Source organism: Sinohyriopsis cumingii, chromosome 3, assembly GCF_028554795.1.
Source record: "Sinohyriopsis cumingii isolate HCF-2022 chromosome 3, ASM2855479v2, whole genome shotgun sequence".
Taxonomy (NCBI): Eukaryota; Metazoa; Mollusca; class Bivalvia; order Unionida; family Unionidae; genus Sinohyriopsis; species Sinohyriopsis cumingii.
Window position 1 is genome coordinate 132,678,149 of NC_142963.1, and position 15,185 is coordinate 132,693,333.

General features: G+C 31.4%; 1 protein-coding gene across 4 annotated transcripts in view; it reads left to right on the forward strand.

The window, feature by feature from the left end:
- The window catches only part of LOC149803885 (dynein axonemal heavy chain 12-like), a 147,478-nt gene that overhangs the window by 61,030 nt on the left and 71,263 nt on the right, over nt 1-15,185 (forward strand). For all 4 annotated transcript variants that reach the window (XM_089953696.1, XM_089953697.1, XM_089953694.1 and 1 more), the window contains 6 exons: nt 262-445; nt 2,369-2,593; nt 3,322-3,507; nt 4,384-4,509; nt 5,882-6,070; nt 9,636-9,781. In XM_089953696.1, the coding sequence (XP_089809822.1) occupies nt 262-445; nt 2,369-2,593; nt 3,322-3,507; nt 4,384-4,509; nt 5,882-6,070; nt 9,636-9,781 (1,056 nt within the window). The remainder of the gene's footprint in view (nt 1-261; nt 446-2,368; nt 2,594-3,321; nt 3,508-4,383; nt 4,510-5,881; nt 6,071-9,635; nt 9,782-15,185) is intronic.

Sequence of the window (15,185 nt, forward strand, 5' to 3'; positions counted from 1 at the left end):
CCTGTTTGATTGTTAGCATCCCTTTGGTATTGTTATAATCAGAGATTAATGTAGTTAGCCTAGTATTTGCTCTCAGCTGTCAGCTGGAATAACAAAATAGACTGGGAGAAAAATTATTTTATGTTCAGTTTTTGGAATTTCATGATTGGGTTCCTAGTGGAAATATGTGATTTTATTGCATGTCCTAAATGCATGGATTTCCCTGTCAAATTTTAACTTACAATAATCAGACATGATTACATTGTTACATTTGTATTTCAGCTTCATGTTGGTTGGAGAACCGTTTGGTGGCAAGACCAAGGTGATAGAGACGTTGTGTGAGGGTATGACTCAGTTGAGTGAAGAGGGGCATGATGATTTTGAGAAAGTCATCTTCCGAATCATTAACCCTAAAGCTATCACCATGGGTCAGCTGTTTGGTCAGTTTGACCCAGTCTCTCATGAGGTGAGTTTGTGTAGTATCGACTTATCCTAATGGCAATGGTTAGATTTAAGTCTTACCTAGCTTGCTATTGGTATTTGGGGAGAGCTTTTATCAGTTTTAATGGCTTGAAGCAACTATAGTTTCCATTATAGATTGGCAGTGAATTTTAGCATTTATGTTAAATACCACAAAATAATGACTCTCAGACAAAAATATGACAAGCCTTTATGAATACTTTTTCCTCCAATGAGTTTATTCCACTTTTTTTGTGTTGATTGATGTTTTCTTTCAGCAGATTTAGTGTTGATTCTGTACACTTTCAAGTCCAAAAGTTTAGACTGGTTTTGAACTGAAATTTCATAAATGAATTTGAATGTTGAAGATATATGTATATGTAAACCAGTCGTGTCATCACCACTGCAGTGATGGCACAACACTGAAAATTCTGTAAAAAAGCATAAGTCTATTTAAAAAGGAATTTTGAATAGCTTTGCACTAAACTCCCAGTGATTATAAAGGGTTACATAGACCTTAAAGTTTTCTCATATTCATTTCTTACTATATTGTCCATATTACATAATCCAAGTCAAAAAGTGTACTTCAAGTCTACAGTGAAATAAACTTTAGCTGTCTGTTAATCCTTTGAGGTGGGAGTCCAGTCCATTGCAAGTTAACATCAAATTTTGTAACTAACTGAGTTACCCTCATTGTATAAAGTCTTTGTTATTATTATTATTTCTATTATTATTAGTAGTATTAATTATTAATTAATAATTATTATTAATATTTATTATCCAAAGCTAGCATTCATTTACAGTTACAGTGACTGGAACAATCAATGTAAAGTTCCTTGCTTAATCATACATCAGATTTGCCCATAGCAGAAATTGAATCAATAACCCTCTGATCCTAAGTCCACAGCACTTACCACCAAGTCATGTTGATTATCTAAATATGAAAAACTGACTCTGTATATTGTCTGGCAGCATACACTTTCACAGCAGTGGCTTTTTAATGAACATGCATTATTAACATTTCATGCTTTGTTCTTGACCTTCATTGAGATTTTAAATTTATCCCAGTGTTTGGATATTTTTCTTAAGTGGGGGGCATGTTGATTGGCTATAATTGTTCTTCTATGCATCTGACTGTACACCTGTCTATCCATCTTGGACTGCTCATGAGTACGTTTATCAATAAACAAATCTCCAGTGAAAGGAGAGAAATTACATTTATTTTTCATGTTCACATGCATATGGAGATGATCAATTTTCATGCCATTTACACAATTGTTGCATTTTAAAAAATGAGTCTTGTTTATAAACATAAATATTTTAGCGAAAACCTTGAAGGCACTCTTATGCAATTTCAATTTTACTCCGACTTGAGAAGTTTGGTATGCATGCCTATTATTGTAGGCAGATAATCAGATTAGGTTTTAGGGTCATTTAAATGATTGCCACAAGTTTTATCAGATTTGAACTTGTAAATTTAAACATTTTTATGGCCACTAATTGGGACATATATTTTTTACAAGAATAAATCTAGTCTAACATAATAAATTGGAAACTTATGTCAATTATAGTTCATTTTACACAGCATCATGAATGATATCCTATCTATAACTAAGTAAATTTTCAGGTCAGCATAATTCAATGTAGCTAAAAGTACCTATTTCGTTTTAAATACTTTGTTTGAAACAAATCAGGTACTTTTAGCTACATTTAATGATGCTGACCTGAAAATTGACTGATTTACAGATAGATTGTTACTCGTGATGATGTGCAGAATGAACTATAATACCGTTTGATCATCTGAATTCATCGCACATAAAATCTAGCTTTCTATAGGCACTGGCCACATAAAAAAACTGGGTCGGGGAGAGAACAGATAGCATGAAAAAGTCACATGATCTATTTTATCAATGATAAAATTTGTCTGCAGTGGACAGATGGTGTTGTTGCCAATACTTTCCGAGAATTTGCTTCCACGGACACACCAGACCGCAAGTGGGTAGTGTTTGATGGTCCTATTGATGCTCTCTGGATTGAGAATATGAACACTGTGTTGGATGATAACAAGAAGCTCTGCCTGATGAGTGGAGAGATCATTCAAATGTCATCTGTTATGAGCTTGATCTTTGAAACCATGGATCTTTCCCAGGCGTCGGTATGTACTGACAGGTCTCTTATGTTGGTATTAATAACAGATTTGCTGGTTGTACAGTGTTTAATTAACATAAATAGTAAAAAAGCACAATACAGACCATGATCTGTTGGTGCATTGTGCAACAGCAAATCTGTGTCTGTGTTGTTTGCAGTTGAGTTTTATATGCCGATAACATGTTACTAAAGACATGACAGCTGTAACTTTTTTTATAATATAAAGTGTACACGCAGTTGAGAGGAAAGAATTGAAAGATTTTTAATAAAAATTTGGAATGAGAACTTTTAAGAAATGTTGCCAGTTCATACTTAAAATCTGTATTTGATTTCAGCTGTGAGTTGATTTAGCTGTATCTTTTCTATAGCGTGCATAAATAATAGAAAGAAATGAAGAAAGTTAAACATAAGATCAACTTAAAGAACAATGCATGTATTGTAGAAATGTTTCAAACAATAACTTGAAAAAAAAGATTATTTCAAGAATTTTTTTACAGAAATAGTAAATTTGAAAATATCACCCTATGTATTATGGGTACTGTATGTGAGTGTGGGATCATTAACTATTCCATGGCAATCAGTCTAATTAGATTCAGCTCCAATAAATGTTAATTACAATATTTTGATGAATAGCAACATTTGATCAAATTTGATGATTTTTTAAAATACTGTAAAATGACTTGACAAAACTTATCTATCATCATCATAAATGATTCAAATTGTGTTTTTTTGTAGCCTGCCACTGTCAGCAGATGTGGAATGATCTACCTGGAGCCCCTGACTCTCGGCTGGCGCCCCATGCTCAAGTCCTGGCTCAATTGTCTTCATCCCACCCTACATCGAGAGGCTGGAGAGATTATAGAAGCTCTGTTCGAATGGCTGGTGGAACCATGTGCTGAGTTTATCAGGAAGAATTGCAAGGTATACTGTAACTCAGTCTAAAGTGTGAGAGCAAATTATTGTATAACCCAATGCAATGTATGTTTAAGACATGGTTTATTGTCAGCATGGAGGGAAGAGCTTGATTCATAGGTGAAGGGATTCGGGTTCAGACTCATTCCTAGTTATATATGATCATTGTTTTATTGCATTATAAATTACCACATGCATAATTTATACCAAAAAAAGTAGTCTGTACATAAAAGCAAAACTGCAAAATTGTACCTGTCAAATAAACAAAAATCTGACCTAATCAAGTAATAATATTGTTGAACATATAATTTTATGTCATATAGTTTGATAGAAGTTATATTTGAGCATTGTTGCTTCATAATGGTTGCTATGCTGTTAAGTCGAGCTAATAACTTAAATTTTTATATAAATATTTCATATGTAAAATTGTTAGTTCCGGTGTAGGGAAAAATGTACAAAAAAATGTTAGTATTAATATTGGTATTTTCAAGTTAATATGTTATTGCACTGTGTATCACCATTTAAGCTTCCTCTCGGAATATTTATATAAAAGATAATGTAACATTCTGTTACTTTACTCTGCTGTAAGTGGCAATTTCACGTGCACAATTTTTTTAGGTTAGAAATTTTTGTTTTACAATTTATTATTATCATTTTTATTATAATTATTATTATTATTATTATTATTATTATTATTATTATTGGCCTTTGATACTTTTATGAGAAAAAAGCTTTGAAATCTGGGTCACACATCCCATCTCTAATGTCATTAGAGAAGACAAATGTAGCAGTCATTCCTTTATTGGCTTCCATCATCACTTGATCAACATTGTTCAGTGATGTTAAATTCTGTTGATGATTTTTATTGGGGGTTTTTTCTTCCAGGAATATATCCCATCCAAAATATCCAATGTTGTACGGTCACTGATGTACATGATGGACATGCTGCTGAGTGAACCTTTGAATGCAGCAGATGTTGATGAAAACAAACAGCTTAAAACCTGGGCAGTAGTGAGTAGACCTATCAATGAAATTGGTGTTCACTCCTTAGTTTGCTATAACATAAAAAGTCTCATCTCCAAGATGTATACCAATAAATGTTTTGAAAGCTGTCTGTAGCAAGCAAAGCTCAGAGAGACTATTTATTAAATTGATGATTATTAATTAATTAATTATTAATTATTATTATTATTAATTCAATCTTCCTATATTTTGTTTTGTGACAATTGTTAATTATATAGTAATATAAATTTGTAATGAAATAAAACAAACAAAACTACTTTTGAATGTTAGGTTGATTTTAAATATATAAGCCTTTTAAAGGCTAAACTCTATGTACTTTCATTACACTGGAATTTTTTTAATCAAATATAGTACCCGATTATATCCTGGGGATTCACTACCTTACAGATTCAGCCTTTTGGAGCTTAAAAATATTGTCGCTATGTGTTTTGGCTTCTTTTTGCAAAAAAAATGTGTGAATCATCAGATTCCTGTAGCAGAAGTCATCCTAGAGTGATTTCCCTTTTGATAGAGTGATTGTGACATAATCAGTAAATCACCATATACTTTTTCTACTTGTGCCTGGTAGTAACTGAAGATTTATAATTTCTGACCAGACTGTCACCAAGGGGTCCCTATCACTGCCATCTTTTTGGCATTTCAAAGCAAACATTTGCTGCCAATGTAAACAAGCAGAGACTACTCACTGTCCTATTCTGGTTTCTAGAGCAGACCATCTCAGTAAAAGCTTTGTCATTTGCATCCAATATTTGCAATGTCTAGTTTTAATATTTCTAAAAGAAATTGAACAAATAAAAAGAAGGAACATCTTTGTACAAGTGTTCAAAGAGATTTAACTCCAAAATTTACCAAATTATTTAGATTATCAATGATAGTGAACTATATCACATCTGTTGCTTGAAAACACAGACTTACTGATGCAAATATGGCAACCATGTTACTAAAAAATCTCCCATTTGTTTCAAAATGCCAACACGTTTACAGTGTTTGGGACCCCACTGGCAACAGTCAGGTTAGAAATTATAAATCAGTGAATGAAATGACTTGTTTTGTGCATTTTTATGTCTTTGAAACCTTTTGTTTTTAAAATCAGTTGTTTTGATGTTTAGTTTTTACAAGAAATGTGGTGATGAGTAAATGCTATAGTTTAAACAAAACTGGCCATAAACACTCAAATGATATGTAAACATGTTTACAACTTACAGTCATGGACAAAAGTTAGCATTGTATATATACTGTTTTACATCTTACAATTGCTGACAAGTTAAGCACACTGTATAAGTTAAATATGCATAAACATGCAATAGATGGATGGGAATTGGATAATCAATGCTCAGTTGTATGGACTTTGTCTTTTTAGTGTGTGTTTTTATTCTCCATCCCTTGGTCAATTGGAGCCTGTGTAGATTATGATGGCCGTTCAAAGTTTGATGCATACTTCAAGGAACTTCTGGCTGGGAAAATTGAGGAATTTCCTGTACCTAAAGTAATTGGAAAGTTCGATGTCCCCATACCCACAGAACAATCGGTGTATGACGTGTACTTCGAGGTAGTACTAAAATTAGTTGTAATACTTACAGAACAATTATGTACTTCTTTGAAATGTAAATTGAATGATGAATGTAAATGGATGAAAATACTTGCTGATTGAATTCTGAGTGAACGCTGAATTAATGCTAAGTGAATGCAGAGCAAATGTTCAGTGAATGCCAAATGACAAATGCTGTGTGACTTCAGAATGAACAAAGAATAAATGGTACTTTGTATTTTCCATGCTGCTTAGAACAAACAGTATACCCTGAATGATGTACGAAATAGAAATTTTGGAATAAGCATTCATGTTTGTTGCTTTGAGATAAAGTGTTTGTAAAAAAAAAAGTAATTACATCATAATCCATTAATGATATTATGTAATCTCTCTGGGCCACAGTAGCTCAATTGGTTGAGCAGTGGACTAACAATCCAAAGATTGTAGATCTGATATCCACTTAGGCCAGCTGAGGTCACCTGCCTTTGTGCATCCTTCGGAAAAGCACTTGTTTCCATTTCCTTGGCATGGACATAACCAATAATGATCTATAAGTGCTGTCGAAACAAAAAAACTAAAATAACTCTTTTGAAGATATATTGTCCTTATTTTCTTGAAGCAGTAAGAAATTCATAATATCTAAAAATAATTGCTTGTATTTATTTGCTATCTTTGTTATTTAAATGTACAAAGCCCCTTTCATCTATAGTAAATAAAATTATAATTTAATGCAACTAAACTTTTCTGCCATTTGCTGTTATTACTGATGGCATTAATGGTTGTTTGTAGAAATGTGATTTTAACTAAAACAAACTGTTACAAATTCCATTCAAAATATATCAAAGTGATTGTTTTTCCTTTATTAAAAAATTTGAGAAAATTTGTCAGAAAAATACATTAATGGTGTTTTAGAAGGGATCATTTTGCCTCCATTTGGTACAAATTGGTATGAATTTTTTTTAAATACAAAATTTAGATTTTGTTTGTTTATGAGTTACTTCCCATATGTAGTCTTGAAGAAACATTTGCAAATGCACTTTCATGATCAGTCTTAAATGATCATTAAAAGTATGTCAATCTTTACAAGATAAGCTGTAAATGATGAGTCAATAAATGGTAAATGATGAGTTAATAAATGGTAAATAATGAGTTAATAAATGGTATATGATGATTTAATAAATGGTAATGATGAGGTAATAAATGGTATATTATGAGTAAATAAATGGTAAATGATGAGGTAATAAAGGTAAATGATGAGTTAATAAATGGTAAATGATGAGGTAATAAATGATAAATGATGAGGTAATAAATGGTAAATGATGAGATAATTAATGCTAAATGATGAGTTAATAAATGGTAAATGATAAGTTAATAAATTGTACATGATGAGTAATAAATGGTAAATGATGTAATAAAGGTAAATGATGAGTTGATAAATAGTAAATGATGAGGTAATAAATGATAAATGATGAGATATAAGTGGTAAATGGTGAGATAATAAATGGTAAATGATGAGTTAATAAATGGTACATGATGAGTAATAAATGGTAAATTATTAGTTAATAAAAGGCAAATGATGAGATAATAAATGATAAATGCTGTGTTAATAAATGATAATGATGAGGTAATAAATGGTATATGAGTTAATAAATGGTAAATGATGAGGTAATAAAGGTAAATGAGGTAATAAATGGTAAATGATGAGATAATAAATGGTAAATGATGAGATAATAAATGGTAAATGATGAGATAATAAATGGTAAATGATGAGATAATAAATGGTAAATGATGAGATAAATGGTTGATTATGAGATAAATAGTGGTCAAGAAGATGATTAATGGCAAATGATGATGTTAAGATGAGAAAATGATAAATGATAAGATTGTTGATTAAAATGCATTTCAGGTTCATTTTGATATGTCAGGGTTTATATTATTCTGGTTTAATTGTCAAAAACGAACATCTACCAATTTTCAGAATAATTGCTTTAGATCAAGGTACAAACTGCATTGGATGATAATGCTAAAAATTAATAAGACAAAAATGCATATCTATATTTAATTTTTATGTTCAGCTTCTTCAATTGAAGAGACATATACCCCCCATATGTTTGCATGGCATTGTTTTGTTTCAGCTTAGTACTTTCTGAAAGACTGGATTTATTTATATGGAGTTTGTCATTTCCACTTAGTACTTAGTAAATTCTAAAAGACTGGATGTATTTATGTTAATTTTGTCATTTCCATTTAGTAATTTCTGAAGGATAGGATCTATTTATGTCAAATTTGTCAGTTCCAGTTATGAATTTTTGATAGACTAGATGTATTTATACCATATTTGGTATTTGGAGTGATATGATTCATATTTTTGGTTGATTTTCAGTTTCTTCCTTTGATACTTGCAAGAGTTATTGTCCCTGTTTGAGCTAGATTTTGCATTGAAACAGTTTTATATTTGCAAATTTTAAAGCATTCATGGTGGTTTTATTGATGCATGCTGAATTTTACCAGCAAACTTGTAAGAATATATGCGATATATACTGACTTAAATGTCGAGTCTAACAATAAAATGTACAGACCCAGATCTGCAGTTGCATAATACGACACTAAACCTGGGTCTGTGCAGTTTGTTAGGAGTTATCATTAGAAAAAACAGTGTAGACTCTGATCTGCTGGTACATTATTTGATGGTAAAACAGGGTCCAAGTCATTTTGCTGTTGGGATCGACTTGTAAGCTACTATTGACAGTATATTAACAAGATTAGAACCACCATAATCAGACCCCAAATTCGTATTCCCATTTTAGGAAATGTGTCGCAAAAGTTGCCAGAAATTGCATTTATTTTATGACCCTATATGCTGAGGAGGGCGTCAGGGTGACATACTGGAGTTCAAATTCAGGCTTCAGTATCACTGAACGTTGAAAAATGTTAACCACAAATTTGGAAATTTTGATTATCATTATTATTGTTTGGTTGGCAACAGTTAATTTTTCATGGAATATTCAGTAGGAATCCAGGATCAGAATAAAGTCTGAGTATCTTGAATTTTGCAAATAAGAGTTTGGTTTTATAACAAAGAAATAATTTAGGATTTTATTTTATTTTATTCAAGCAATCCCAAAACTCATTTTCATGGATAAAATGTTTCCCAGTTGTTCAGGTTTTGAACCAAATAGTTAATGTTTATCCTTTCAACAGGAACCATTGTGGTTCAGTGATTAGTGGTTTGGAGTAATGGCCGATTTGGTGTTGGTTTGAATCCAACCAATGGACCAGTCTAGGTCAGCTGTCTTGGGCAAGGTGCTTTACTCCTGATGCCTCAGCACTAAATAATCTTGTATTGCTGTACCATACACCAAACCAAATCCTTTCATCAATATCTACCTTTGACAAAAATCTCAATATTTTGAAAATTATAATGTTAACGATGACTTAAACTCGCTTTGAAGATATATTTTGTGATCCTGGGGCCAAGACAGTGTTATTCAGATTCCACCATTGCAGACTCTGAGATTTGATGATAAGATAGTGTGTTACACTGACAGAAATGCACGAATTTACAATTTTTTTGTTTTGTTCATAGCAAAAGGCAAGAGGGACCTGGCATCACTGGAATGACCTGTTACGTGGAGTGGAGATTAAAACCAAGAAAATTAGAGAGATGTTGGTGCCAACAATGGACACCGCCAGATATACGTACCTCATGGATTACTGTATTCAGCACTCCAGGTAATATTAGATGTAAGGATCTGCAACTAATAATGAGGAATGCTTTCAAATGCCAACCTTATGGATTTTTACTATGGCTGGTAGACAGCGCAACCAGCTGAATAGAATGTATTCAAATTTTCTACACCAGACACTCTACTTCAGATTGTTTTAATTTTGGAATTAGTCTCTTTCATCTATTTCACATTTACTGTCACATGTTGACTAGTTGCTATAAAACAATTCTGAGATTAAATTAATTTTTTTAATATTTTTATCTCATTTGTCTAGACTGTAAACTATTTAACACCATGTAAAATTATAAAGATAAGTCATGACAAAGAATTAAAGATGAAGCATTCATTATCATGATGATTGATGAATTTTTCAGTTCTTCTACTCATACTGGTAACAAGCTTCCATCCCATAAGCAATTCAGGTAATAAGATGTGTATCATGGAGACGGTTCATTTTCTGCACTAGTATGGGAAAATGGCAGTTATTGCATGTCATTTATACAACAATACTGAATGAGATATCCTGAATATATTCCGTTTTACTTTATTGTGTACACTTCTATTCACTATCAGACTTACATGTTTGCTTGTATACATTTTTATTCTTCCAGTGGCAAGTATTCAGAATCATTCCCAGACAATATATTTTGGATACAAAGTGTTTTTTTCTTCACTGAATTTTTTCCCGCTTTGAATTTGAAATGCTTTAATTTTGAATACTGTCATTGTTTTATCAGCAGTACATTTATTAGACGTATATATGTTTGTCTGTTCTAACTTGTACATTGAATAGTGGCTCTTATGAGATCTGTATTTTGTTCACAAATGTTTATTAACTAATACAGATTTTACAAGTATTTCAGATGATATGTAACAGAAATGACGAAATTTAATTTTAAAAAAAAGTAATCTTCAAGACAAGTAAAGTCTATGCAGAGAAATATGTTATAATTGAACATTAATTACTGATGTTAGAGGGTCATGGAAAAGTCACATGCACTCAAGATGAAAATTTAATGTAACAAACTTGGACCAAAATAATATAAAATTGTATTGCATTGCTTGTAGCAATGTTATATGATAATATTGAGTTTGGCATTTCCATGGATGATGTTTTGGCCCAACTTTTGGGCTGGTGTATAATAGATGTTTGCCTTCAAAATTTCAAACTTCTGTCCAGAATGCATTGTTACAGTTTTTCTTGTTAAAATATCTGCAAAATATGTCCCTAATTTCAACAGCATGACTTAAAATCAAAGTTCCGACTTAATACATCTGATTGGTCAGTACTAGGTGCAATTGAATTTATCCATAAAAATGCCTGATTTTAGACTTAAGTTTAAAGTTCAGGATCAAGTTCAGTTGGTAAGATCAAGGCTTTATGCAATTCAGTGAAAGAAGGAATATGTCTTATGTTGACAGGTATTGAAGCATCATGCTTCAACAATAGGCTATGACAACTTTTTTATATAAAGGTTATGAGTTTTGAGGTCAATCTTTTAGATAGAGGTCCTATTTAAAGTCAGAAGGTAACAAATTCCAGTCTGTCTGAAACGTATGTATGTATGTATGTATGTATGTATGTATGTATAAAATCATAAACATTTATAAAACCTAATATATATAAATCTGTTAGACCAGTTTCCTTTTGGCACTGAAATTTTGTAATCCTAGTCTTGGAGTGATTTTATCATCTTTTATGTTGAACAATCGACTTGATTAAGCTCATGTCTTGTTTCTTTAAACCAAATCAGAATCTCTTCTCTACTTTGAAATTAGCACATGTTTGAAACCATGTCTTATCTGGGCTCATCTCCCGAAAAACAATTATACTCGTGACCTTTAAACAATTACACCAAATAGTCTCCATCACAGAAAGCAGCAACCAGAAGAAGTCCGACATATCTTTTCATGGACACCCTGCTTCTGTTCCTAGTATCATTTGTAGCTAAAGAGACATTTTTTGCTTTTTCTGACTGTCAGAATTCAAAATGAACACAAGAAGGATTTACATTGAACAGCAGTTAGTCACCATACAGGTAGAAAATAATAAGTAAAGAATAGTAATAAATTATATATATTATAGAGTAAAATGTTCAAGACAGAATCATTTCACATACTTTAGAACTTTCGTTTCATTGAACTAGCAAACTATGATTCAGAAATACTGATCATATATATATATATGTATAGTTTATTACATGCTCGGATACAATGTTTTCTCAGTTAGGATGTTTGACTTCCCTGCCCAGTTTGCTAATGACAATATATTTCAAAAGCATTATTATAAAGTTCCTTTGTTACAACATTTAATTGGTTAAAATGCTTGATTTGCATTGTCAGCCTGCAAAATAACCTCAGTTTTAAGGATGGTATCACCAGATGTGCTTCAGTCAGATAAAAAGTGGTCATTTAAAAATAAAAGGCGTAACAATGAAGATGCAGAGTAACCAAAGTGTGATAATCACACACTATCCATGATCTGTCAATAACAAAGGCACCAGGTAACACAGGTGTGATAATGACACCTAATTCGTAATTGGTAGTTTAGAATTACAGGTTGCTGGTTCAATATGATTAAATCATGAAAAGAAACATTTTCATTTTGTTTTTATTTTGAGTAAATAATTTAGAAATATCCTTTAACTATCATTCTATACCTGTATGTTGACTCATTGAAATAAACTACTCATGTTCATTTTGAATTCTGAAAGTTGTGAAAATTAAAGAAAATTCAGAAAAGGTAAATAAATACAAGGAATCAAAGTGGAAGTACAAGATACATTGTGAGTCATGACAGAAAGAATTGAGCATGAGATAAAAGTATTTTTCTTCAATCAATGCCATTTATTTATACCAGAATGCTATTTATTTATACCAAAATCCCATTACATATGAATTCTGACAGTAAGAATACCAGAGTAAATTGTTTACTACCTGCAGGTCCAGACAAGTAAATAGAATAGACATTTTGAAAAATAAACTATGAATTTGGATATAAAGTTTCTTTGTTACAATGTTTGACAAAGCCCAGTCTCTTGTAAAACATTATAAACAATCTTTATATATATATATATATGTATGTATGTATGTATGTACGTACGTACGTACGTACTTACGTACGTACTTATGTATGTATGTATGAACGTATGCATGTGTGTGTGTCTGTATGTATGTGTGTGTCTGTATGTATGTATGTATGCATGTGTATGTATAGTATGTATGTATGTATAGTATCATTTCAAGATTTGTCACATACTATTCATAGAAAAATTTTAAGGTCAAGATCATTAATCCACTGATGGTCTTCAGGGGCTTTTCTTTCAACTCTTGCACATTACATTGCTGTTCATTCATAATCATTCACATGTTATATATATTCTGTATTCATGCTATATATATATATATATATATATATATATTTTTTTTTTATTATGTCTTTACCTCTTGTATATTTGCATGTGATGAGGGAAGCTTTCATATTTATCTACCCACCTTTTCTTGCACATACCCCACCATCTTAGGACTTGTGGAAACTGTTTTAAAGTAGTTTCACATTTATAAGCCATATATGAGTTTGTTAATTACTACGATTGCAGGTTATAACAGGTGTATAATTTTTACGTGTTTACTGCTAACATATATTTTAGTCACTTAGGATGCAAAATGGTAGTAGAGTTTTGAAATGTACTAAATGTATGTGGACATGATTACTGTAACTGTTTTCAGTTAATTTTAGAGCTTCATTGAATTTTATCAAGTTAGTATTGATTAATGCAGGGTAAAAAAAGGCACCTTATTGAAAATTCCAGAACTTGTATGCAATTATGATTATTAATAAAATCATTTAATTTTTAGAAAGGTTTCGCTAGAATATGTCTAGGATATAAATAAGTAAAAAGACTTCGCTGATTTTTAGCCATTTGGATCCCAGGTAAATATTACATGCTATTCCATGCAGCTTTCAAGAAGGAGTTGATAAACTTACATTGGCATTATTATCAGAATATTTGATAGTCCTTGTTTGATTTCTATTAATGTCATTGGCATTGTTGTCAGAATATTTGATAGTCCTTGTTTGATTTCTATTAATGTCATTGGCATTGTTGTCAGAATATTTGATAGTCCTTGTTTGATTTCTATTATGTCATTGGCATTGTTGTCAGAATATTTGATAGTCCTTGTTTGATTCTATTAATGTCATTGGCATTGTTGTCAGAATATTTGATAGTCCTTGTTTGATTTCTATTAATGTCATTGGCATTGTTGTCAGAATATTTGATAGTCCTTGTTTGATTTCTATTAATGTCATTGGCATTGTTGTCAGAATATTTGATAGTCCTTGTTAGATTCTATTAATGTCATTGGCATTGTTGTCGGAATATTTGATAGTCCTTGTTTGATTTCTATTAATGTCATTGGCATTGTTGTCAGAATATTTTATAGTCCTTGATTGATTTCTATGAATGTCATTGACATTGTTGTCAGAATATTTGATAGTCCTTGTTCAATTTCCATTAACGTAATTGGCAATATTTTCAAAGTATTTGATAGCCCTTGCTAGATTTCCATTAACGTCAATTAGTGATCTGATTTTTGAAGTAAGAATGCTTTTGGAACTGCAAATTTACATTACTACTCACCTCTATCAAGTTCTTTGCATTTTCATTGATCAAAGTATGTGATATGGAGAGAGTCCAGGGTTAAAATAAAAAATATGAAGAAAAAAGATGTCACAAGTACTGTCATTTTGCCATGAAGCAGCTTAGAATTTCTTGTCTGTGCTGCCACATAAGAATCACAATTAAAAGTTAACATCTTAGAAGAGGTGAATTCATTATAGGTAAAACCTGTTATAATGCAGTGCTTGGGGTCCAAAGAATAACATCATGATATAAGTAGGATCATGTTAACAAATTTTTTGAAAAACTTCCCCATAGAAAATGTGCATTGAAATTTCAATGTCATTAGCTTTAACTAACCTCTTGATCATATATCATTTGTTCTGTTTGCTGGATTATATCAGACATCAAATACACTTCAGTTTTGAATTGTATACATCCCAGTATGGCGGAAACATTGCACTGTGAAGTTAAGGCAACATTAAACACAGTATTGGGATTAAAAATCTGCTAGGGATATGAATAATCGGCATTTCCAAGAGCATGCATTTAGGATGTTAAAAAGAGAGGTCACCTTAAATTAAAAAAAGGGAGCCATGCTGCCATCACAATATAAGTGGAATCATGTTATTACGAATCACATTATAACGGGTTTCTCCTGTATGTTGTTTGTTAGTGGTCTAATACGGAATGTGAAATTTAGTTGAAAACTTCCTTAGACTCAGTACAAAATCCCAGTCTATGAACTCTATATCATTCCATATCAGTTCAAGGACAAATCATATA